At 38.9% G+C, this 26,148-nt stretch overlaps 1 protein-coding gene and 1 long non-coding RNA gene across 6 annotated transcripts in view; one reads left to right on the top strand and one right to left on the bottom strand.

The window, feature by feature from the left end:
- The first annotated feature begins 1,962 nt into the window (after window positions 1–1,962).
- Window positions 1,963–15,242, top strand: LOC137138143 (uncharacterized). Its single transcript, XR_010915898.1, has 3 exons — window positions 1,963–2,276; window positions 3,107–3,227; window positions 14,163–15,242. It is a non-coding gene; the product is annotated as an uncharacterized lncRNA (long non-coding RNA).
- The window catches only part of mllt3 (MLLT3 super elongation complex subunit), a 49,932-nt gene continuing 33,416 nt past the window's right edge, over window positions 9,633–26,148 (bottom strand). For 2 of the 5 annotated variants that reach the window (XM_067525110.1, XM_067525114.1), the window contains 7 exons: window positions 19,235–19,304; window positions 18,794–18,868; window positions 17,967–18,096; window positions 17,377–17,473; window positions 17,206–17,274; window positions 14,510–14,581; window positions 9,633–11,277 (listed from right to left, as the gene is read on the bottom strand). In XM_067525110.1, the coding sequence (XP_067381211.1) occupies window positions 11,146–11,277; window positions 14,510–14,581; window positions 17,206–17,274; window positions 17,377–17,473; window positions 17,967–18,096; window positions 18,794–18,868; window positions 19,235–19,304 (645 nt within the window). In that variant the 3' untranslated portion in view covers window positions 9,633–11,145. The other 3 variants (XM_067525111.1, XM_067525112.1, XM_067525113.1) reach the window with 3 other exon arrangements.

Genomic DNA, 26,148 nt, shown 5'->3' on the forward strand with positions numbered 1-26,148 from the left:
GCGGTGAAAGCAGCAACACTCCCCAAGTCTCTGTCAAGGATGAGACTTTGATTCACAGACGCTTTCAGCACATTTGTCGACATTTTTTTTCCCCCTTTCTTCATTTCTCCCTGCTTTCCTGTTGGGTCTGAGGCGGCTTGGCATTGTGTGTGTGTGTGTGTGTGTGCTCACACAGACGGGGTGGGCTGGCAGGGGTCACGGTTCGCTGGCCTGCCTAGATCCATCAAGAGGAACAAAGCAAGGGGAGAAGGAGCAGTGCCAAGCCCCCCAAAATCAAAGACCAGGTCTGGGATTGGGATTCGCTCCAAAAGGCTGGACCCATTTTAGTGGTGCAGGGGGTCTCAGGGAGCCAAGGGGGAAGAGGAGGAGTTAAAAACAATAACCAGAGCGTCTGAGGACTGGGTCGGTTGAGAGAGCTGGCTGAAGCCCCTGCATGCAGCATCCCTCCTCATCCCTCCCCTTTGAAGTCTGCTTGCTTTTGTTCTTTACATAACTTGATCTGATTTTGAAAGGCTAATTTGTATGCATTCTGTGAGTGGGGGGGGGGGGTGGATGCTGAGGGGGATGGCAGAACTGCCGCCACCCAGAATTCCACAGGGGAGATGACAGGAAGGTCAACACGATTGGCCACAGGGGGAAACAAGGGAAACAAGGAAGCCAAAAGCATATGATAAGTGTCTTTGAATTATTGCAGCTCTGTGCAAATTTGATGACAATGGCTGAGTGGTCAGGGGGCTGAAATCCCTTTGCAAACAGAGGCCCCACATGCTTTGGTGGTCTTCATTTTGCTGTCAGTTTCTCCACTGGAAGAGCAATGAGCAGGGAAGACAAATCTGATAAAAACTTCAATGAATGACATAAATGTCTGAGTATTGATAACGTTGCTATTCAGTGGTTCAGTCAGTCAATAAACAAGAATTCATCTGTTATTGGACCAAGAACTGTTCACGAGGAACCTTTGGGAAAATACAAAGGGACCAGACACATTAGACACATTGTTGTAACTAACAGAAATGTGTTGTTTAAACGAGAGGCTGCCTTAAAACAACTTTCAGGTGAACACTGAAACGGGTTTTACTTGCTGTAACCACCTGATGATACTTGGCTATAAATATATTAATCCAAGAGATGCTTCCTGTAGGTGATGAGGGGCCAGAATTCACACTCCGCCATCTGTGGATTAATATTATAAAAACTGTACTTGAACACAACACAAGCCTTCAACTTCCACACCTTATGGGCCCTTTCGTCTTTTCCACCTTCTATGCAGGTTTAAATGCTTCTAGCTACGCAAGGAGAGTTTGATGTGTAATTAAATGTCCAAATGTGTTTGATGGTGCAAGTGCACGTTTTATTTCACTAATGCAAATGCTGTTATGTCGTCCTACTCTGAAGGTTAAAATGATTCAGCTCGTGTGTCAATAAACCTCGGACTATGATTGTGTTAAATGACATTGTTAACGTATCCATAAAATTATGTACATTCAGCCATTTCATTTTTACCACTTTTATGATTTATTCATTAAGTTTTTATGTATGATGGAAAATCTGCACACTCAAAGACGTGACTCCAGTTTTGCTGCCCCTGTTGGTTTTAGTGATGTATTAGGCAGCAGCTGACACACACACACACACTCTTCCTTTACAATCTTTATAAAAAAAACTCATTGGCTATACTGAAAAGTTGCTGTTTTACTTTGAAAAGGAAACAGTGAGACATGAGAAGATTTGAATTTGAAACAAACATTTATGCAGTATAGAAACTGTAGCTCTTGGCCTCCATCTATAATTCAAAGGGCTTTTGGAAGAGACCCCCGAGCAATTGGGAAGGTAAGAAGGTTTGTTGGGGAAGTTATGCTGCATAGGTGGGGGGGGGGGGGGGGGGGGGGGGGAGTGTGGGCGGAGAGCGATGCCGGGGGGGGGGGGGGGGGGGGCGCAAGAGTCCGGTCGGAGGAGCTTGGAGACCCGATGCAGGAGGGAGCGAGGGAGTCGCGGGAAGAGGACGGGTGGAACCCGGGGAATTAGGTGCCGTGGAGACGAGGAGTTGGGGAGGATGACTGGGCGCAGCAGGGCGACCGGAGGTTCTGTAAGTGGGGGAGACACAATGAACGAATAAGGAATTCTCTGATAGTTTAAACAAGAAGCCTCGAGTAGTCAAAAACCGAGGTGGACACTGAGACGATCTGGCGACTTGTGGCGTGTAGGAAACCGGTGTAAGAGCAGCTGTCATCGAGGTGAATGATTGCATGCAGGTGTGGCCGCCGCTGCAGCCCCAGGTGCGCTGAAGAGCAAAACAAGCACACACACATACACAAACCAGGCAGGGAGAGGGTGGGGGAGAAGGTGGAGGGTGGGGGAGCGGGTGCTGTGACATTATCAAGAAAATGATGGGGCTAAACTGTAAATGGGGAGAAAGAAGCAAGCTGATAACAGGCAAAGTGTTCATTTGTTAAAAGACTATTAAAATGTATATTTCTTTTTGAAGTTTGTTATTCTTTTGTCATCAGTTTGTACGAGAAACGTCAAGGCTTTGAACATATTACCCACTGCTTAGGCAACAAGTTATTGCAGATGGCTTTTTTTTTTTTTTTACATAATAGGATTATGATTTACATCATACACCTGCTTCTGTGGAATAACTGCACTAAGGAATATTGTGAAAGCAGCAAGTGCAAGATGGTTTGATGAAGGAGGAAGAAAAGACTTTTCATTAACCTTGAGATTTAATGACTTCCTCGAGGTGCTTTTTGACTGCTGTCCAGAGGCCTGGTGGAGGGGGGGGGGTTTGCTCCACAGTCTTGGCCTCGTGCCAGGGTGACAATCAATGTCTCTGTGTCTCTTCTGTGGAAGATTATTTCGAAGGTCTCCCCCTTTTTATTAGAGGAAATGGTATTTGGAAGCTCAAACAGGATGTCCTGCTGGCTGGCCTAGACTGTGAACCATTCCCTCGCCCCCCCCCCCTCCCAGTCTCCATTCTTTCTCTACACCCCCACTCCACCCAGTTTCCTTCAGCTCCATTCTCTCACAAGAAAAAAAAAAAAAAAACCTAAATTAATCCAGGAGTCTAAGCAGCTTTTTTTTTTTCTCCTCGTGTCTCCATTTGCAGCGAACTCTGTCACAAAAGAAACTTTCCTGCTTGAAGTGAAGCTGCTGAAGCCACATCAACAAATGATTACAGTGGCCTCTATATTACGAGTTTTACTGTCCAGTCACAGAGAAGGGTGAAGGTAAGAGAACAAAGCTTTAACCTAAAGGCAAAACACATATCAGAGCATGTTTTCCTTCAGTTCCTCTGTCTAACATTAACTGCCAGTAATGTATTGTCCAAAGCAAAGAAAGATCCGATTTTTAACGTCTAATTGTACTGAGGTGTTTACGTGAACAGTTTATATTTGGGCATAAACCCAAAACTGCACAACACTGACAAAGTGTGTTCAAATTAGTGAACATCAGCAAGCACATGGATCTTAAATTCTGACCTAGACCCCCACATAGAGCCCAATGATCCCACCTAATAGGCACAAATGATTCCATGTTATATTTCCCAAACAGTGGAGGATGATGCTAAATGCTGGTAAAAGCTTCACTGCAGCATAATAGCAGTAAAAACATTTAGTGTTTTAACCACTGTAAGCCAGTGGTCAAGTAAACCTCCTACTGCATCCTTCATCCTTTTAACAATCACATCTTCTTTATTTAAAAAAAAAAAAAAAAAAAAAGCTGTGCTATTCTAACCTATATTGGTCAATAGTGAGTCAAATATTGCAATATTACGTGTCCTGAATTTTATTGATGGACCCCATCAGTTCCCCATAGCCTGACCTGAAGTTTTTCTTAGCCTCTTTAAGTCTGAACAAAATCAACCAGTGCAGCCTTAAAAAGAAAGGAAGTTAACTGGAGCCCAGGACGACACATGCAAGGTAGGAGTGTTTGTACCGACCAGGCAAAACGTTATGACCATGTGTACGAATTAATGCATCAATACAGTGGCTCATTCATTTTAAATACGGTGTCTAGAACTTAAAACCACCTCTTTTTATAATGCACGTCAGTATTGACCTCAGTAATAAACACACAGTGGAATTATCACCTTTGACAGTTTCAACTTAAAAACTGAGATATTATAACGTTAAAGTAATATTCATGGCAGAGCACACTGTATCGGATTACATCGGATTGCAGAGGTGGTCATAATGTTATGGCTGAACAGTGTATAGATTTTATATTATTAGGAATCACATAACAGGCTAACTCAAACACAGCTAAGTGAGTCTGCCTTCACATGTTTGAGCCAAGTTTCTCTGTTGTGATGAGACCAGATGGTCGACCTCCAACCTCAGCAGGAAATGTATAACTACGGGCAAAGTTGGTCTCTTTTTGGGGCTCGTCCCCTTGACCAGTGGCTTTCTATGACCTTAACCATAACTGTGTCTTAAGGTCCCTTAACAACTTTTGCCTAATACTTCTTACTCAGGTCGACCCTCTACCATATTTGTCTTAAACCCGGTTCTCCTGGTTGTGCATCATTGTCTGCTTAAAACTAAATTTGGCCATGTGCCTTAACACAAAGTCCAAAGTAGGTGTATTTATGAACTTGCACATTTCCTCTGCTGAGTCAAAAGAAAATGTTTTTACTATTCAGTGATCATTTTACAGAAAATGAACTGTAAGTGAAGCTGGTATCATATCTCACACATACTCATGTTTTCTGTAAGGATGGATTCTGACATATGATAGAAAATACATTGCAGCTTTGACTGTCTGAAGCATCAAGCCCTGAAGCCGATATACCTGTAGTGCATGTTGTTTCTCACATAGTACAAATATAATGTAGCCTCCCCTGCTATTAGTACTGACCCTGTGACCTTTAAAGAGTCAGTTTGGGGTCAGTAATTACAGAGGGTTGGATTTGCTCTGTAATCCAACCACCAATCGCTGCAGAAGGGGAAAAATAATCAAAAAGGTCTGAACCCTGAAGTGTGGCATGTGGACAAATCCCAGCTGTGAGTGTGCTGCAAAAGTTTAACAGCACAGACTTTATAGTGTGGTATTTCTGGCCAATAGGAATCGTGAGGTAATGATGAGGTGTCTGATGGGAGGTGGAGGTACATGTGATGTTATTAAACAGAATAACTGGGATTTCCTGCACTGAAAACCTAACTGTACCTTTTGAATTGTGTCCAGTCTCTATCATTAGCTTTTTTTTTTTCTTTTATAGCCATTTATCAACTGGTAAGATTCCTCGCCGGCAGTCTATAGAAATCCACGAAATCCACCTCTGGTATTAAGGATCTAGCTAGAATGAAAACAGAATTTCTGGGTTCCACAGATCCACACTTCATACAGTATACAACCCTAATGATATTTGCAAGGGGACAAAATCCTTTTCTGAAATTAGTTGCCTAAACCCAACATGCTTCGTGCTTCATTTACTCAAAAATTTACTGCACAAAAATAAAAATCATCTAGTGATTACATTACCTACAAACATAATCGCATTTGCACATTAGTTGCATAGGAACCTAAAGCGCTGCATTCACAGCAGATACACACTGGCGTTTTCAGAGGTGGTGGAACCAGCGGAGACATTGTACAAAGCGCAGAGAGACCTCTGTACAGCAGTGAAAAGGTTTGCCTGCAGCTGGTGCTGCCAGGTAATGCTGCCATGAGACCCTGCTGCCAGCTGGATTCTGGCGCAGAGTCCACACCTTTGAAATAGAAAGGAACAGATTTGCACCATGACTAAATATAGAACATTGATGAACACCCACCAACTCCTCCACAGAGACATTTTTTAACATTTTATCCTGCAGTCAGCAGGAACAGGTTGTTCCCTTGCAAGCCTGGTAAGATGCATGACATGTAGGCTGATGAAAGCATGCAGGATTCTTCTTCACTCGCAATAAATGGGGAAACTGGATGACTTCCAACTTTTCTTCTCTCAGACCACCCACTTAGACTGACATAAAAAGACCATGCACGGCACAGTTTGACATCCACTAGAGGAGATGGAACATGTTGAACCAAATGACGAACTATTAACTTTTTACACTCATTAGATTTTAGAGGCTCTTATCGGTAGCAGGGCCTGTAAGACAAAAAACATATTTAGGAAAAGCAGCGCTGAGTGTTTGCGAATAGGTTTATCATCCGTACTTAACACAGTAAGGACAACTGCTTCAATACCAGGCAATTCTAGTCATTTTCTGTACTCGGGTCTCATTTTGACAGCTTGGGGGGGGGGGGGGGGGGGGGGGGGGGGGGGGGTCAGTTTTGGGCCCACGTGACAGTAAATGTATCTAAAGTTGTAAGAGAAAGTTTTGTGATCACAGGAATCTTTGTCTTAGCAATTATCACATTGAGACAGCATAAATTCTTTGGATTGGAAAAAAGTGGTTAACATGTGATGTAAAATATATTTCATGACACCCGAGTTTTTAAAATCATCCAGACACAAAGAATCTAGTTTTAAGCAGAGACTTGTAGGTTTCCTTTGAAAGCACAATGAGAGCATTGCTAGGAAAACATTTCCAGTGTATTCCGTACACCAATAGGAGTCAACAGTGGTCCATGTGATTATATGCACAGTGCACTAAATTCATTTAGTTTGATTAGGAAAAAGGAAACTTTCCTTTTCTTATGCATAAGTGACCTTTTGTACTAATGATGTTAAAGAAACATTACAGGTTATTTCAATGGATTTTATTTTAGTCATCATTTGTCAAAATAATCTTGTATTTACCAAAGCATGGCTGCAACAAATCTGATGTTTGAGGTTTAAAAAGGTCTAAATCAAACGAAAAAAAAACCAAAAAAACAAAACAGAAACGATAAGGCTGCTCTGTCTTTTGATAATGTAAAGAGGCTGTTGTGTCTCAACAGGTCCTATAGTTTACAAGGGGTCTCAAATATACAACCCCAATTTTAACAAAAGTTGGGGCGATGTGTAAAATACAGTAAATACAGTAATATTACAGTAAATAAAAACAGAATTCACTGAGTTGCAAATCTCATCATCCCATATTTTATTCGCAATAGAATATAAAACATCATTTAAGATGCTGAAACAAACATTTTCCCATTTCATGGAAAATATTGGCTCATTATGAACTTGATGGCCGCAACACATCTCAAAAAAGTTGGAAGAGGTGCAACAAAAGGCTGGAAAAGAAATTAAAAAAAAAACAAATTGAGGAGCAACAGACAACTAATTAGGTTAATTGGCATCATGTCAGTAACATGACTGGGTATAAAAAGGAGCATTTCAGAGAGGCAGAGCATCTGGAATGTAAAGGTGGGCAAAAGTTCACCGATCTGTGACAAACTGTCTGAAAATTGTGTGATAACTTAAGAAAAATGCTCCTCAACATAAAATTGCAACGATTCAGAGAATCATAAGAAATGTCTGTGAGCAAGGGACAAGGCTGAAGGTCAAACGTGCACTGCATTAAAAACAGCTCGCTGAGCAATCCACAACTGTAAGTTAAAGCTGTATCATACAAAGAGGAAGCCATATGTGAACATGGTGCAGAAAGCCACCATGTTCTCTGGGCCAACGCTCGTTTCAAATCATCTGAGGCAAAATGGAAAACTATTCTGGGTCAGATACTTCAAAATTTTAAATTCTTTGTGGAAACCATGGTCACCGTGTCCTGTGGACTAAAGAGGAACGGGACCATCCAGCTTGTTATCAGCTGACAGTTCAAAAACCTGCATCACTGATGGTATGGGGGTGCATTCTTGCCTGTGGTGGGGGCAGCTTACACATCTGGAAAGGTACCATCAAAAAAAAAAAAAAAAAAAAAGTACAGAGGTTTTAGAGCAACATGTGCTCCCATCCAAACAATGTCTCTTTCAGGGAAGGCCTGAAATATTTCAGCAAGACAATGCTAAACCACATACTGCATCCATCACAACAGCATGGCTTCAAAGGAGAAGAGTCCAGGTGCTGAACTGGCCCGTCTGCAGTCCAAACCTTTCACCATTAGAAAACATACATAAAAATAAAATCCGGCAACAAAGCCTCAGGACTGTTGAGCAGCTAAAATCCTGCATCAGACAAGAATGGGTCAACATTAATCTCCTAAACCCCAGCAGTGTCCTTACTCCCCAGACATTCACAGACTGTTCTCAGAGGAGGGGATGCCAAACATCTGAGATGTGTTGGTGCCATCAAATTCAAAATGTAATCATAGTTTCTATGAAATGTTAAAATGTCTCAGTTTTACTATGTGATATGTTGTTTATGTTCTATTGTGAATAGAATATGGGTTGATGAAATTTTCAAATCATTGCAGTATGCTTTTATTTATGGTTTACACATTGTCCCAACTTTTTTTGACTAGGAGTTGCACATTTCTAATGACATAAAAGAGGTCTTCAAATATCCAAATATCTGAACTTGAGCCAAAATTGATCTGTGGAAAATGACTAAAAACTAAGAAAAAAAATAATAATTAAACTTTTTTCCTAACTGTCATTAGAACCAGATGGAATCAAGTAAGATCCAAATAATACAAATAATCCAATATACATATACACACATATTCACACACAGATGCACCCCCCCCCATACATAGGGTATTCAATCTCAACTCAAAGCATCATTAAAAAAATTAAAAAAAATTTAATAATTAGTATAATGGAAGGCACACGTCAAAAATCAGACCATAAGACTAGAGTATATTTTGCCTTTACAATATTTATAGGCTAAATCAAAATCAATGGCCAAAAATGCTCATTCAATATCGCATCTGTACATTATACAGAATATTTATTGTATGTCCTCAAAATACACAAGAAACTATCTGACAGAACACAGGGCAGAAATCCCTGTTAAGGTCATTTAGAAAGGAGCAGAAGTTCACCATCAGTATGGCAAACATGTCCTCTTTGACACATCAAATGAAAGAATTCTCCTCGGAAAATTAATGCTGAGCTTGGATCCCACAAGTCCCACAAAATAAATATTATAATTCTACACCCGTAACATTACCCGACAGCCAAAATTCCCACTGGCCTTTTTTTTTTTTTTTTTTTTAAAATATTGATTTCCCAAAACCTTTTATCGCGCTTTTCGGTAATGCAGAACACAGAAAAAATATCTTGACTAATTCCAGAGTTTATTCTTCATGTCCGATTCATTCCCCCAGTGGAAAAGAGACAAACATTAGTCGTTTCCTAAACCAACTGAACCAACGAGCTAAGCTTTTGGCATGTTTGATTGGCCCTGTAGTAAAATATGAAGCAACACAACAAAGCTATCCATAAATTTCACCCAGTGAGATGCCGGATGCTGAACCCGCTGCAGCACATTAATTCTAGATTTGGTAGTTTTTCACAATGAGAACTTCAGCTGTGCTTGGCTCACTCCTTCAGCCACTTCCATCTTACGCTATACAGTGTAAAGACATGGGAATAAATAGCTGCCACTTAGAAGAGGGAAAAAAAAAAAAATAAAAAAAGCAGTTAAGTGTTGAAATGTTTGCAACTGAAATACAACAACAGTACAAAACAAAATGTGGGCAATTAGAGCTCATTTCTGTCACGGTACACGCTTAAAAAAAAAAAATAAAAAAAAAAATTAAAAAAAAAAAAAATATATATATATATATATATATATATATTTTTTTTTTTTACATTGTTTGTAGATCATAAAGTTATTAGAGAAAATTGCAGGTTTGTCACATTTAAAATAAATTGTGCCCACTTTATGCAACAATTGGCAACAGGTGTGGAGGCACAAGAAGCAGGCAGTTTGTTAATTTGAAGGCATAGAAACACTTTAGCACGTAGACCTAAATGTGCAAGCACATCACCATTTTTTCATCACATCTACCTATAGCTGTAATATGGGAACTGAATACAGCCTCTACTGTCCGACTGCATGGAAAGGTTTTATTCTAGTGGCCATGCTGGGTACTGCAACAGAAACATTCCCCAGTGGCCCAAAAAGTATTTTCTTTCAGACTATAATAATTAAAGAGCCTGTATGCTGCTGCCCAGAAACCTCATGCTACCAATCTTTTTTTTTTTTAACTCTGAATTGTTAATGAAGTTAACTTACCTTTGTGTTGTCTTTACGATGTGAAGTCTGCGAACAAAGCTGGAGTGTGGAGATGGGCCCAAACCAGAATCCAATAGGGTCCCAGGAGAGCAATTTTCACTCAAACGACTGGGCACCATGTTTGAGCCCCTTATAAAGCTTCAATAAAAATAAATCTGCAAATTTCATGTTTCTGATTGCACGAATATTTACTTACATTGGCAATGTCTTGAGATTTCACTAGGTTCGTTGTAAATGTTTGAATGAAGGGGCAACAGTAGAATCAGGCCATAAACACACACAGACTAGGGCCTTATTTTCCTCTAAATAACAGCACTAAGTGTAGATCTGTAGCCCTGTACTTAATAGCCTTTAGCTGGATTCTTAAAAAAAATAAAATAAAAATAAAAAAAATCCAGGAGCATGAATGTTTTATCGTTTGCATAGCATCAAATTTATGAATACCATTTGCTATAACATTATAAACCACAACTTTACCAACAGTGTCGCACATGTCTTATGGACTGGAATGTCTCTGCAAACCTGCGATGGGAGGTTTTTTTTTTGTTCCCACTAAAAAGATTAGGTCAGATTTTTTATTTTAATTCAAGTCAATGACAAAGTGTTGTAATGCTCAACTGTCACACAGAAGGCTTCTGCTGCTGCTGCTTTCATTGTTTTGCCATTTCCTATGCACACCCACCCACCCACACACACACACACACCCACACACACCCGCAAATTAAATTCAATAAATAAGACATGTAAGGCATGTGTCACAATGAACAACAAATCGAGAAAACATAAATGGTAACAATATGCACATTCATTAAGAGCAACAATGTCACTGCTCCCCATGTTGTTTAATAAATCAAGTGATGGTTTCAAGGCTTTCTGGGTGATCTCCTGATCAACAGGGCTCATCCCCACGACACTTGGCTTGGGCTTCTGCAGTAGGGCGACCTCTTTATTCTAAGAGCCCAGTCCAACCAACAGGCTGTACACACAGCAACTGGACCCAGCCACTGGGGAGATTTTGCTTGCATCTAGAATATTAAGTTTATTCAAGACAAATCCAAAGTCTGTGTGGAGACAGCGCCTCAGGACAGTCCAGAGGTGTCCAGGTAACTCTGAAGTTTCCTTACTGTACTTTTATCTAAGGAGCAAAGGTCAAAGTCAAAAGTGGTGTTGGTGATGTGGAAGTGACCAGTCTCCTCAATGAGATTTACAATCTGAAAAGAGAAAGAGCAATTGATAAAGTACGTGATGCACTCAAGGGTAAAACTTTTTAAAATTATGTTCTGAGCTCTACATAAGCAGAACATTTGCAGTAATTTGAAACCATCACTGTATTCACTTAAGCTAATATGCATTTAACTCCACTTTATTTGTTTTTAAAATATGTTTGGTAGATGTGGTAGATATAAAAATGAATATGACAATAAAATGTTATATCTCTGCAGAGTGATAATACTCACAATCCAATTTAAGTGATTAGTCTTTATTGAAAGATGCTGATAGACCCTTTCTGAACTAAGGTTTGCTGCTGTGGCTCCTCAAACATCTGTAACGCCCCTGCTTTGGTGCTTTTTGTGTTTGAGATGGTAAAACAAACTGAGTCTTTACTGTAATGCAGGTTCAGGTTTCTGACAAGCTACGAATCCCAGATGTTTAATTCAAATCGGATTTGTTGCCGAAACATTTTCAAATCGATAGAGGAAGCACAGTTTTCAGAATGAACTTTCCCAAGGTTTGAGCTTGGCCTTCCCCTTCTCCTATACTGTTCAAGAATGCAAACGTGATCATGCAACTGTATTTGTAGTATCAAAATAGATTTTTTTAATCTTCTTAATTTGTTCTCTACTTAATGTGTCACTCACAACAGCAGGGAACCTAAAACCAAAGAAATTACCAAAAAAAACAAAACTTTTGACTTTGTAAACTAATTCAACATACCAGCTAATAGCAGATTGCCTAAGCAGGCTGCTTCGAACTAAAGATATGTTAATAAGGAGGTGGATGAACAAATTATTGCATTCGACTTAACTGAACACAGCTCCTCCACTAATTCAATGCAAATATATAACTGACCATTAGCACAGGCACAGAGATCTTGGGTGCAAACAAATCTTGTGGTAAAGCCAGTAACTGAAAAGTTCACCAACAGCCATTGTATCCCCCAAAGATAAAAGTTAAGAGTCGTAACCTTAAAGTTACATTTGTCAGACTGTCTGTTTCACTCGCCGATAGCTTTCTTGAAAAGATTTAACCATTTTTATGCTGTTCAGGTGTTAAAGAACACAGGTCTCTAGAGTAGATAGTAATACTATGGTTTTAAAAAGATATTCAGCAGCTTGCTTTATCACACAAGTAAAGCAGAAAACTATGCAAATGAGAACAACTGAAGAGCTATGAGAAGTTTTAAACTGTGACCAAGCAGAATAACCAAATCACCTGTCCCACAAATGACCCAATGTTAACGGCCATTGGCCACTTTGGTGATGGACAACTATAAGACACACAGAAGAAAAAGGGAAAAAAAAAGAAAAAAAGAAAAGATTTATCCGTTTCTGGACTGTTTTCAAAATTAACCTCATTATACAGTCAGCGAGGCAAAAGGGGGCCCAACCTGATTCGGTACATCCTTTATAGCCTCTGTGGAAAGAATTGCAGCCCACTTTAATTATATGGCAGATTCAAGTCAGATGCTCAGGCGTCACCTCTCTGATTTCACTGTGGTGCCTTGTTTTAGCTGGCTGGGTGGGTGGGAGGGCAATTTGGCCTGTTGGCTCATTTTCTTTGCCGTTTAGGATTCGTTTCAGCTGGAAACAGCTACCAAACTCATGTAGTGCTCAACTCTCCAAAGATGAACCATCTGCAATACAGGTCTCTGTGTGATGCAGTATGTGGTCCTGAACAGTGTGCAGAGAAGGCTGTGACTTAATCATTCCCATTTCTCGTAGCAGGAAGTGGAGCCAGTTGGTGAACCCTGTTAGATTAGCTTGATTACTGTGTGAGTTAAAGCCATGCACTGGCAGTGTTGTTTTGGATGGGATTTCAGCTTTCCTCAGAGCCAGACGTCTTGTTAAGAGAGTGAGGCAGCACTTGGCAGCTGTCACAGGGAAGATCCATTAATGGCGTCATATGATAGGCCTTGAGAATATAAGCAAGAAACATGCAATCTCTTAGGTGGAGAGGGGTTAACCAAATAATTAATCGCTTCCAGATGAAGCCACAGATTACAAAGGATCTGTAACACATCGCAGCTCCTTCTTTGTTGAAAGCACCAGTCGAGATGACCAAATAGCACTAGCATGTAGAGACAAGAAGCTGAAATCAGTTCAAACTGTGGGAAGCCACTCATCACATTTTTATTTTTTGTCTGGAGCTTGGTAACTCACTGACTTTGGTATAAAAATAGAATAAAGCATGAATGGCAATAATATCAAAACCCACACTCTACCAATAAGAAAGCATTTCATTTAGCAATTTAATTTTATACATTTCCATATTATGAGACACATTACATTTAGGATTGTCTGCCCCATAACAGTTTAAATCTGCTAAACATTAATAAAGTCATATTACTTCAAGATTCTATAAAACTGCAACGTTAGTCAACATTTGGGCAAAGGCAGTGGAGTGTGAACGTTCTTTAAAAGAAAGGTCTATAATAATTAGATTTTAAAGCCGACAAAATATCCAAAGTACATCAATTTGTATAGACAAAAAGTATTGGAACATGTAGGATTATCAAATAATTTGAAGAGTTAGGTGTTTGAATCAGTGGGATGCGAGTGTGGAAGTCCTTCTGTATTTAACCCTAAGGAGCATTTTACCTTAAGATACCACAATACATTTCTCTTTCAATTTTTGGACCAGTTGTGATTTAATTATCCAGCGTGACTTTCAAAGTCGATCTTAATAGCACTGGTTTGTATTGTGTCATGATTTGGGCCTAACCCTTTAAAGCGCCTTCACAGTTATTTAAAGTGTCACAATACCTGGCCAACCCATTCACCCCATTTGAGCAGACAGAATTGAACTGAATCACTATTATATTGACAGGAGATAGGAACGACTTTCAGCTCCTCCTAACAGTATGGTTGTCTTTCAGGATTGAAGTCTTCTTTACTGGGCCCAGTTTTTGAGATCTAATACCAGTAACAGAGAGATGGATCAGAATAAAAAGGCAGAGAACCCCGCTTCAACCACTGGATGACGGCAGTGGAGCAACAGGATATTCAGTGAAACAACCTTAACTACCAACATACACATCTCATAATAGTCACTAATCACTTGGAAGCCTGGTATTTAAATGTCCTTACAACCACATGTATGTGCTTAGGATTGTTAAGTGTTATGAGTATGCTGTGTGAAATGACAGTATCCAGCTGAGGCAAAACTCTACAGAAGTAAATGACTACATTATTACACACTCATGTGTTGACAGCAATAGCTCACCTGTTGCAGTACATGACCTTCCCTTAGTGTCATCAGTCTTTTGTGCAGCTCCACTAGCTCGTCCAGGTAAGCCTAGGACACAAACAGCAATGTGCTGTTAGCTTTACCTCGTTCTTGGCCCAAGGTACTAAGCCCAGCTTAAACCCAACTTTCAACAAGACAAACTAGAACTAGGGTTTGTGGGTGTAACTTAAACAACAGCGAGGTTTCAGTACATATTGTATATAATAGCCTCCCTCACTGCCCTCTACATAATGATTTGCACACATGTATACAACCTTCTCAACCATGATATTAGAATAATTGTATACAATATCTCATTGTATATAACCCTTTTCTGTGTACAGTTTATTTAGACTAGCCATATTTATTCATACCCATCCTATATCATAGCCTTACCAACATGTACATGTGTAAATTATTTTGCACTGCTAGCAATGTACTTCTGGTTGATGCTAACTGTATTCCACTAACTTGTACCATAACATGGCAATAATAAAGTTGAATCTAATGTAACCCATTATTACAGTATCCATACATCCATTATCTGTCACCACTTATCCTATTTGAGAGGAGGAAGGTTATCCTAGGTGTCAAAGTGTGTGTGTGTGTGTGTGTGTGTATGTGTGAGAGTGTGTGGAGATAGGCAAGTAGGTGGGTGGATATGTAGCTATAGATAGATACACATCAAATATTAAAACAGTAATTTTATTGCTTTTCGAAAAATCAGCTAATTTTGATGGTAAAAAGTATATCAAAGTCAATATTTAGCAATGTTTTCTTCTATGCTATGAGACATGTTTCTCGAAATGAGAAAATGTTTATATAATATTAAAAAACAAAAAAAACAAACAAAAAAAAAAAACCACAACTTTTCTCAGGTTCTATTTACAGTCACAAAACAGGTTCTAAATGATTTGCAAATACATTCTATTTTTGTTTGTTGAGCCCATAATATGTCAATTCAAGTATTTAACTTCATTTAAATTAAAGTGGCTGTAGCTCAGTGGGGGGCGGCTGTAGCTCAGTGGGTAAGGCAGTCATCTACAGACCATAGGGTCATAGGTTTGATCCCCGAAACATATGTCGAAAATGTCAATGGGCAAGACACTGAACCCCTAACAGGCCATTCCCACCCCAAGCTGTACAGTGCCGGTCCAAGCCCGGTAGAAATTGGCTATATTTTTTTACAGAACTAGACTGAGACCATTTAAAGGCCTTTGCAGGTGTTTTGAGTTACTTAGCTGATTAGAGTTTGGAAAAATCCTCTCTTTGTATTGGTCTTAATATTCTAATTTTCTGAGATACTGAATTTAGGGTTTTCATTAGTTGTCAGTTATAATCATCAAATTAAAATAAATAAACACTTGAAATATATCAGTCTGTGTGGAATTAATGTATACATTATACAAGTTTCACTTCTTGAATCGAATTAGTAAAATAAATCAACTTTGTGAAGATATTCTAATTATATGACAAGCATTTTTTTTTTATTTTTATTTTGTTTTAATGTAATTCCCTACTTTCGGGAGCCCTCAGGCTTTAAAAAGCCTGCAATTAGTCCAAAATGCTGCAGCAAGAGTCCTGACTAGAATTAGCAAAAAAGATATTTTACATTCCCATTAAATTTAAAATAGAATTTAAAACCCTGCTTCTTACATATAAAGCTCTGAATGTTCAGGCTCCATCATATATAGAAGACCTCATAGCACCATATGATCCCAGTAGACCACTTTGATCTCAGAATTCAGGCCTACTTGTGGTTCCAAGAATTTCCAAAGGTAGAATGGGAGGAAGAGCCTTCAGCTATCAAGCTCCTCACATGTGGAACCAGCTCCCAGTTCAGATTCGGGAAGCAGACACCCTCTCTACTTTTAAGTCTAGGCTTTAAACCTTCCTCTTTAATAAAGCATCTAGTTAGTTATAGTTATGCAGCTATAGGCTTAGACTGCTGGGGGACCCACCCCCCGATGCACTGAGCTGCTATCCTCCTCTTGTCCCTTTCTCCTCTCACCCCACAATTGTTCCCACTGTATGATATTAACTCTGTGTGTTCTCTCCAGTAGTTGTCTTTCTCCTGCTCTGTCCCTTTCTCTCTGTCCCTTTCTGCAGGTGTCCCTGCGCTTTAAAGCTGTGTGTTTTCCAGTGTGCAGCTACTGGTCCTACCAACCTGCCCGATGTTTTGTTGTTGCTGATTGTTGCTCTTGGCCACCCACCTTGAGCCTAGTTCTGCTGGAGGATTCTTCTATTAAAGGGAGTTTTTCTTCTACACTGTTGCCTAGAGCTTGCTCAAGGGGGATTTGTTAGGTTCTCCTCTATACATCTTTATAGTCATGACTTAATTCTGTAAAGTGCCTTGAGATGACTTTGTTGTGAATTGGAGCTATATAAATAAAGCTGAATTGAACCTAACATAGTTGTACCAAAAGGCATACATACAGTATTTGACTTGTGTCCAAGCTTTCACATTAAAGCCAAACAGTGTCAGAGCCACGGACTCCACTGCTTGTGAAGTCAGGCTGGATGAATCATGCCTACATATTAAAATCAACAGTAGAATCCACATCTACCCTGCATTACTGTGTCTGCGTAAATTATGTTAACATACTGAGGCAGGGTCCACTAAAGTTAAACACTGAGCATGCAGACATTTGTTACTAGCTAGTTTCTGGCAAAGAATGGAAGATCTCATTTACCTTGTCACAGTCTATGTTTTTGCTCTTTTCCTGTTTGCTCTGCTTTGTGGGACTCTTCACCTCCAGTATCTACAGGGGATAGGGCAAAAAGAGTCAACGTCAAGCACAATTAAGTGAACTAGGTCCTTACATGTCTTGTCTATTACACCAACAGAACACATATCATTTTACCTGGTTATTAGTACCCTTTACCAAGGTTGGAGCCTCATTGCGGGAGGGTGGGGAGGGAGATGAGCTGTCACTCTCACTGCCATCACTTAAACTGACCCTGGGTAAAAGTCAAACAAAAAAAGGCTTCAAACTACTTCCAACTTCCTTATTTTTAGCTTAGTTTTTGGTATCCAACAGCTCCTCTTAAAAATTGCTCATCTGTTCACCAGCTTAATCTTAATGTTGCAGACTAAACCACATGGTGATCTAAGGGTTAGAGTTTGCAATGTTGCCATAACTCCAGTAGTAAAGCCAACTTGAAAGCATATTTAGTGGAACTTGTATGTAAAGTGTGAATTCAGATGAAAGTGTATAAATGTGAAGTCTTGCAGACAATGTGACAATTCTTGCTCTTCACAAAACTTGTTTGGGACTGCGAAATTCACCATTCTGCACCTGTTAAGCTGTTACAGACAACCACAGACCTGCTCTCTAAAAGAATCAACCGAAATAGAACATGGAAAATTCTACGGTTTTTCCTGCCCGTCTGTGCTGTATTGCAGTTTTATGAAACCACTGTACGCATCATAGAGGTCTATTATCAAGCTAACCTGCGTTGGTGATGTGTGTGTGTCGGGCGCTCCACATCAGAGTCCATGTCATTGTCATCGTCGTCCTCCGATTCCTCATCATTGTCGTCTGAGTGCAGATCCTGCATAACTGACTGCAGCGGGCCCAGCACTGTGTAGGAGACAGACCAAGAGAGAACACACTGGAATAAAGATTGTTTTTCATTATTTCAAAATTATACATAGGTTAAAACATGCATAAAGCAATGGATCATGCCAAGAGGTGCAATGATGGCAGGATGGTCCAGCAGAGTCTGAAGGTGCAGGACAGTGAAGGTGAGGAACTGCCGCTGGTTTAACCCACTGAGATGAATGTATGGGTCAATTTCTCTATGACCTCTAACTGGAATATGGCTCTTACCCCTGAGCCCATGGGTTCATACAAGAATGAACTCTTAAAGAGCTCATGGCACTTTTAAATAAATAATTACAAGGAAGTACCACATTCGCTGGGACTATTTTTACTTTATTTTTAAGTATTTCAGTGTATGTGGGACTAAGTCAAGATAACTACAGTAATGAAGGAACACGTGACCTTGTGCTTTTGGACAATTAAACTAAAATATAAATACTGCGTACTCAGACATCACTGGGAGCAAAAGACAAAGTATGTAGACGTGAGCAGTGTAAACAGTTTTTACATGCTGCTCGATCAGCAGTGATGGTTGCTTTTGGGTTTGGCGTTAACCACACTGTGGAGCTAAACCCCACTGCAAGTGATTAAAAAGAGATGCATGAATCTTCATGCAAACAAACAGGCAGAAAAACATTTTCCATGCAGAGCTGTGACTAGGTGGTGGGGGCCTCACAGGTCTCAGTGTAACTGTTACATGTGTGGGTGGTGGCAGGAATAGCCACGCTTTTCCTAAAGATGAAGTCCACCACTGCATACACAGAAAATTGCAAACACACAAGCAGAGGTCACCCTTTAGAAAAAAAGTATCAAAAAAGCAAACAAGTCTCTTTTTTTTTTTTGACCAATTCAGCATGTCGTATTATACCATTTTTATCTTAAACCATATATTTTAAAGCAGTTTTTCAAAACAGTTTTTAAACATACTGAATCTCTGACACAATCTCTGGTACATCTAAATACATGTTTTCACTTTATATAGAGCTCGTATAGAGCAAGTATGAGGGGAAAAGGGAGATACGAGTATCTTATCCCTTTTCAGGATGGTTATACTGAGCATTTCAGAGTGTAACACACATGCTATCAGCTGTAACATATTTGTGTTCCAGACAATTACCTTGTCGTTTGTGGTGTGTGGGGGCAAAGCCTGAACTGGAGCTGGAACTGGCTGGACTGGGCTGTTCATACTGGGAGGAAGAAGAAAAAAAAACAAACAAAAAAAAAAGAAAAAGAAAAAAAAGAAAACAGTGCAAAATAAAACACACATGCAGTGGTTTGATCATTAATAATCATTGATCAAAATCATTAAATATTGTACGTAGGTATCTGCTATATGGATGTCTCTCCCATTTCATATCTTTGGCTTTTTGTTTGCTTGGACTTGGAAAATCAGCAAACAAGTGCATAAATGTGCCTCAAGTGTTGATAACCTTCATTTGCTTTTAAAAATTACAAATGTTATTCTGAAGCAACTGTGTTTTTACTGTTAAAGAAAAAAAAGAAAATCTAATGAAAGCATGTACGCCATTAAATATAGTTTTTAGAAAGTTAAGGTTAATGGTCTTTATTTCTGAAATGGAATGGTACCAACACTTCAGGGCTCTGGACAGCTATTCTGAGGTTTTCCTTTGTTCTTTTTCCTTCAGTCTGTTCTATTCTAGCTCAATTTGTCCCCGTCTGTCGGGGAAATAGAGGCATTTTTTCCAATGAAAGTTCCAGGACCTGTAATTTCATATATGCTGGTGTCCCAGAAACACTTTCAGGAGTGTTACAATTCAGTTTTGTATCAAGCCGAGTTTAGAGATACAGTATGTAAAAGTAAAAAACATTTTCTTTTACTAGAAAAACTTCCTATGCCGAGAGTGATGTTAATGCCTACTGTAAAGTATAGACTCAAGTAACTGTTTCGGCGTATTTTTTATTTTATTTTTTTAAATAATGCCATACCAATGACAACCTGAAGTGTTAAGCTTGATTTATGGGTCTGTATTGAATCTATGCTGCAAGTCTCATCTTTTTTCTTTGTCGTGTAAAGAACAGTAAAAATAGGACTGTGCAATTAAATGACTTTGGTTTTGATTATAATTAATTATTCCAAAAATTATACTAACAAAATAATAGATACAAAGTGATTCTGTGACTGTTTTGCAATGATGCTTTGTTTGCTCTCGCCACTGTAAAGGAAAAGAATCCCAGTGCGCTCTTTTCCTTTATAGTGGTCCTCCTCTGACCTAAAGTTAGATCCCAACATCTCTGAGCCCGTGAGAATATTATTATCATTATTGTTACTATTATTATTATCGTCACAATTCTCAACAAAATAATGGTGATTATGATTTTTGCCATAATCAAGAGTCTAATGCCTCTGCTAGCTAGCATATTGTTATACTGAGGAAAATTAGGCAATCTAGTCCCTGATATATCAAACTTGGGACAATTGCATATGACATAATTTTTCGGCATTTGTAAAGTCAATTATTAGAACAACAGACCTGGACTTCCATCCATTATAAAACACCATGCACTGCTCCATCATAATTATTTTTAGCCACAGACTACATACAAAAAAATAATGTTTGCTTGTTAAGGAAAGTTAAGATTTTGGCTTTTTGTTTAATTTTTTCCTTTTATTACCTGATTTTTATTAAAGCTTAATAGGAAACTGAAATACAGCTTTGCATTTAACTTACTGTCAATCTGTATTCAAATCAATCAATCCTTAATTTATTTAATTTAATATATTTATTGTGATTTGTAAAATATTTACACTAAGTAAGGACAGAAAAGCTTATGTTTAGGTAAGTTTTTTATCAGACATATGTCTAAGTGCATTTTTAAAGAGTTGGCACATTCGTTGGTTTTTGTCAGCACCAATTCTTTGAAGTCATCTCTGTGTGGATTTGTTGGATAAATGTTAAATGTCCTGACAGACAGTCTCTACTTATGGCTTCATCTGAAAATAGCCGGAACAACTTTACTCCTCTAAATAAAAGTCTACATCAACTTAACTTACTAACTTAATAAATCAGAGTGTAATGCAGTGTCTCGCACACAAATTGTTCTAAAACATAGATAAGGCTCACTATATTATCTGAAATGCCAAATATAAATAATTTTTGGCAGGTTTAAGTGAGTCACATTTTGAGATTTATGTGCTAAGGTAACATTTGTATTTGGGTGATGTAGTGCCAGTCCATGGGTTTCCACCAGACAAAAGCCATAGGCGTAGATCTGGTACCTTGGTTTTGGTTTGTGCATTCAAAAAGCAGAAATGGATATAAAATTGCTGGCGTTTTTGGTTTTAGGGGTTCTATTCAATACTAAATTGGATTAAGTATTGATATGCCTAGATATGAATTCTTACATATTTTTGACATGGTATTAATCTTTGTTTCTTGTCATATTCTCTATTCTCATTATGCAAAGAGTACATGAGGGTTCTTCAGTAAACATCATTATGAATATCATTATAGAAGATGAACAGCTGCTTTAAAAAATATAGTATATGGTTCTTTTGATGACTCAAAGGTACAAGCCTGTAGACATAAAAATAAGAAATTGCTTCCATGGTACAATCTGGCAAAAAATCAAAGCTTAGAATTCTGAACAACAAACTAACAGTTTCAGGGCCAAAACTCTCACTAACGCAACAGTCAAAAGCTGTCTCCCAAAGTGAACACAAAAAGTCATCTCTTCCAGTTTTGGTAAATTTCTGACAAGACTAATACGTTAGCTACGGCTGCTCTCTGCAGTGATCCTAGGTGTGTACAGGTGTGAGAATGGGTGCTCCAGGTACATAATGATGAATCCTCCATGCACACAAAGGTTAGCTATGGAGTTCCACAAGGCCCTGTGCTAGGACCAATACTATTTACTTTATACATGTCTCCTTTAGGCAACATTATTAGAAAATGCTCCATAAATTTCCACTGCTATGCTGATGATACCCAGATATATTTATCTATCCAGATATATTATATAAAAAAAAAAAAAAACAAAGAAAAAGAAAATCAGTTAATCAAGCTTCAAGCATGCTTACAAGACATAAAGGCCTGCATGTCCCAAAATTTTTTACTTCTAATCTCAGAAAAAAACGAAGTCATTAGTATTTAGGCCAAAAAAATCTCAGAAATATGTCCAACCATATTGTTACTCTAGATGGCAAAACTCCTTGGCGTGCTTTTTTAACCACGATGTTTCCTTTACTTCACATATAAAACAAATCTCTAGAACAGCCTTCTTACCTACGGAACAATTGTCAAAATTAGAAGCATCATGTTTCAAAGTGATGTCGAAAAACTAGTCCAAGCATTTGTTACCTCTAGGTTGGACTACTGTAATTCCCTACTTTCAGGATGTCCCACTAACTCCCTAAAGAGCCTGCAATTAATCCAAAATGCTGCAGCAAGAGTGCTGACTGGAACTAGCAAGAGAGATCATATTTCACCTTCACTAGCTTCTCTCCATTGGCTTCCCATTAAATCTAGAATAGAATTTAAAACCCTGCTTCTTACATATAAAGCTCTGAATGGTCAGGCTCCATCATATATAGAAGACCTCATAGCACCATATCATCCCAGTAGACCACTTCGCTCTCAGAATGCAGGCCTACTTGTGGTTCCCAGAATTTCCAAAGGTAGAATGGGAGGCAGAACCTTTAGCTATCAAGCTCCGCTCCTGTGGAACCAGCTCCCAGTGTGTTTTCTAGTGGGCAGCTACTGGTCCTACAAACCTGCCCGATGTTTTGTTGTTGGTTTTGTTGCCATTTTCTTTTCTCACCCCAACCGGTAAAGGCAGATGGCTGCCCACCCTGAGCCTGGTTCTGGGGTCGGTTTGTTCTGTTAAAAGGGAGTTTTCCCTCTCCACTGTTGCCTAGTGCTTGCTTAAGCGGGGATTGTTGGGTTTTCTAGTCTTGACTTCATTCTGTAAAGTGCCTTGAGATGGCCGTGTTGTAAATTGGTGCTATATAAATAAAGTTGAATCGAATTGAAATTGAATATTTACCTATGGCTCTTTTGAGGGAGTTACAAGCTTCAGCACCTGGCCCATTCTTTTTGCCTCTCCCATAAATCTTAAACTACTTAAGAACCAGGGAACATTTAGCCTATGTACAGTCATTGCTACTTCATTTGCTGAGGCTTTTAACTCCTTTAGAAGAGTCTTACGTGTCTCGATGGCCCCCATTCACTAATCTTCTTCCATGGTCAGTTCAGTCTTTGAGGACAGCCTGCTCTATGCATGTGCCGCATTCCTTCCGTTGCTTAACAAATTTATTGTATTCCAAAAGATGTTTAGGGACTTGGAATTCTATTATACATTCCCTGACTTTTGCTTTTCAATGAACATTTCAGAGTGGACTGGAGTGCTCTTTTGTTTTCATGGTGTAAATTTTTGCCAGGATACTGATCATAAGTAAGTGGCCCACTGAAAAAAATAAATGAAAATAAAATTGGCTAGGATTCAAAGTAACAAAATAAAAGGCAAAAACTTTCAAGTGGGCAATTATTTTCTATACCTATGGTTAGTGGACAATGCAGTTTGGCACTGTGTTAAATTAGAAAAGAGCTTCCCTGGATGGCAACATATGTTACTCTTTATATACAGTATCATTGAGTATTAATGGTGCAGTCATAAAACACGTGGTCACTTTGTTAGATTCAACTGTACAAACTAACGCAATCCAATACAGCAGCTCTGCCATGAATTGCACTTTTACAAGGTTATAATTTAAAGTTTATATGTTGAAACTGAAAGGTGATAATTATAATGTCTTTATTACTGAAGTCATACAGGGTGGTGGAGTCATATTGGGGTGCAATATAAAAAGAATGACCCAATGTTTTGGCCACCGTTAAAAATTAATGAGGGGACCACATAAAATATACTTGCGCGGCCTGTCCAAGTATTTGCCCAATGACTATTTTATGCCATAGATTTTTAATATCAGGTAAGAGGTATCTTTTACAAGTCCCAGAACCTCTTGAAACAAAGTAAAACTTACGTATTAAATCCAACATTTTTAGATCCTCCAATAAAATGTTTATATCATGTCAATAAATCAAATTGTAGTTCTGAATAAGGCTCCCTACTAGCCCATTTGAATAAACGAGATGTTGGAAAAAAGAATGCGCCATACAATCAAAACTTAATCTACTTCTCCTATATACAGGCCTACATTACATTAAATGTTGGTTATCATTTATACTCTGCATTTCTGCCAAAAATGTTTGATAAGCTAAGATTTTATAATCAAATTAAATGACTGTAGGATCTTGCTCTACACACCAGATTGTCACAATGTAAATTCTTTTGGCATCGTTTAAAAATCATAAATGTTTGTTTTGGGCATATTTCCCTAAAATATTGCAGTAAATAATTTTATTACAAAAAAAGCTGTGGATTCTTACACTCTGCTTTAATCATTTTGATCAGACAGTGATGTGTAATAAAAACTCCAAAGCCAAGCAGCATCTAACCACATCTGGGAGAAGGATTGCAAACTAGGTGGGATAATTAGATCAAATGTGGGTTTTACTGAAACACTGACAAAATGCACAAAAACCTAAAAATCATAAAAGACCCCTGTTGCTACAGACCAAAGCCGTCCTTTCATACATTTTTTTGGGGGTCCTTTCGGCTTCAGGGTCGCCACAGTTGATCACTGTCTGCATGCTGATTTGGCACAGTTTTTACACCGGATGCCCTTCCTGATGCAACCCTCCCCAACACTTCGACATATAGCCGGGACTGGGGATTGAACCACTGGCCCTTACCAACTGAGCTACAGCCACCCCCATACATACATACATAAAATAGGTGTGAGACATCCTGAGTAATCCTGAGGCAAAAAGAGAGAATGAGGACAAAAGGCAGAGTGAGTTCAATGGTTGTCACCTCCTGCCAACAAACAACACACAGCTGGTCTGTTGGTTTATGGGACAGCTTCTTTAGGTACCATAAATCTTACCACCACTCCATTTCATGGGCTTTGTCCTGCTTCACTCAAAGCCACCAAAGCAGCCCTCTTCAAAGACAACAGTTAGCTACAGTTTACTGGGATTCATCTATGTCTTCTCCTAACTCTTGGCTCAGATGGGACAGCCACAAAGAAATGCTAGCAAACAAGAACAAAATAAAAAAAAAAAAAAAAAAAAAAAACACTCCTTACTAATTGGTTTACTTGCATAATTCAGTGGTGCTGTCAAAACTAAACTATTTTAATGTGAATTGAAAAGCCGTTCAGTTGGACAATGTAGATTCCTTCCAGCCACTTACACCGACATGTTGTGGTTTACAACTTAAATGATGTATAAACTTTTCTTTTCCTTTCTTGCAGTTAACCCAGTAATTGGTTCATCTCAGTTTAGTAAAGCATTTTTATGAGTTTTAATTAGGGACACTATAGCAGTTTTTTTTAAGTTCTGGCAGAAATTCACAAGTTTTAGTGGCCAAGACAAAGGGTTAACTTATTTCTTAAACCAAGTGGTAAATATTGAAGTCACTCATTGAATTTGCTTGATTAATTAAATTTAACAATCATGTCAACATTTTAACAATCCTCCCTTTAAAATTATTATTAACCTTATGTCTCATGAAACTACTTTAAGACAAAAATCTACAAAATATGCCTCTTTGCTGGAGCTGCTATATAAAGGCTTAGGTTTAAACAATCTCTTGCAGGTGAGCAATCACTCAGTCTGTGCCCACATCAAGTTGAAAACAAGAATGTCATACTAACACGGCAGCCTGCTTTCCCTTCATGTCATCACCTACTCCACATTTCCTCCTCTTTGCAGTTTCTGGCCAAGTGCTCAGTTGAAAACACGGCGATCAAACAAGTGGTCACATGAGAAATGAGAGCAGCACTCTGTCAGCCCGGCCCTTGGCCCTCAGAATGGCTAGCCTGGGGAGAATCAAACACCTGGTAGTTGTCACCCCACATCTCCTTTACAATCGACCAGACCCCTGTTCCCTGTATGGGAAAACTTGAAAGGCATTTTCAGCATTGCATTACAGTGCACAGATTTTGGT

Source organism: Channa argus, chromosome 12 (genome assembly GCF_033026475.1).
Source record: "Channa argus isolate prfri chromosome 12, Channa argus male v1.0, whole genome shotgun sequence".
Classification (NCBI taxonomy): domain Eukaryota; kingdom Metazoa; phylum Chordata; class Actinopteri; order Anabantiformes; family Channidae; genus Channa; species Channa argus.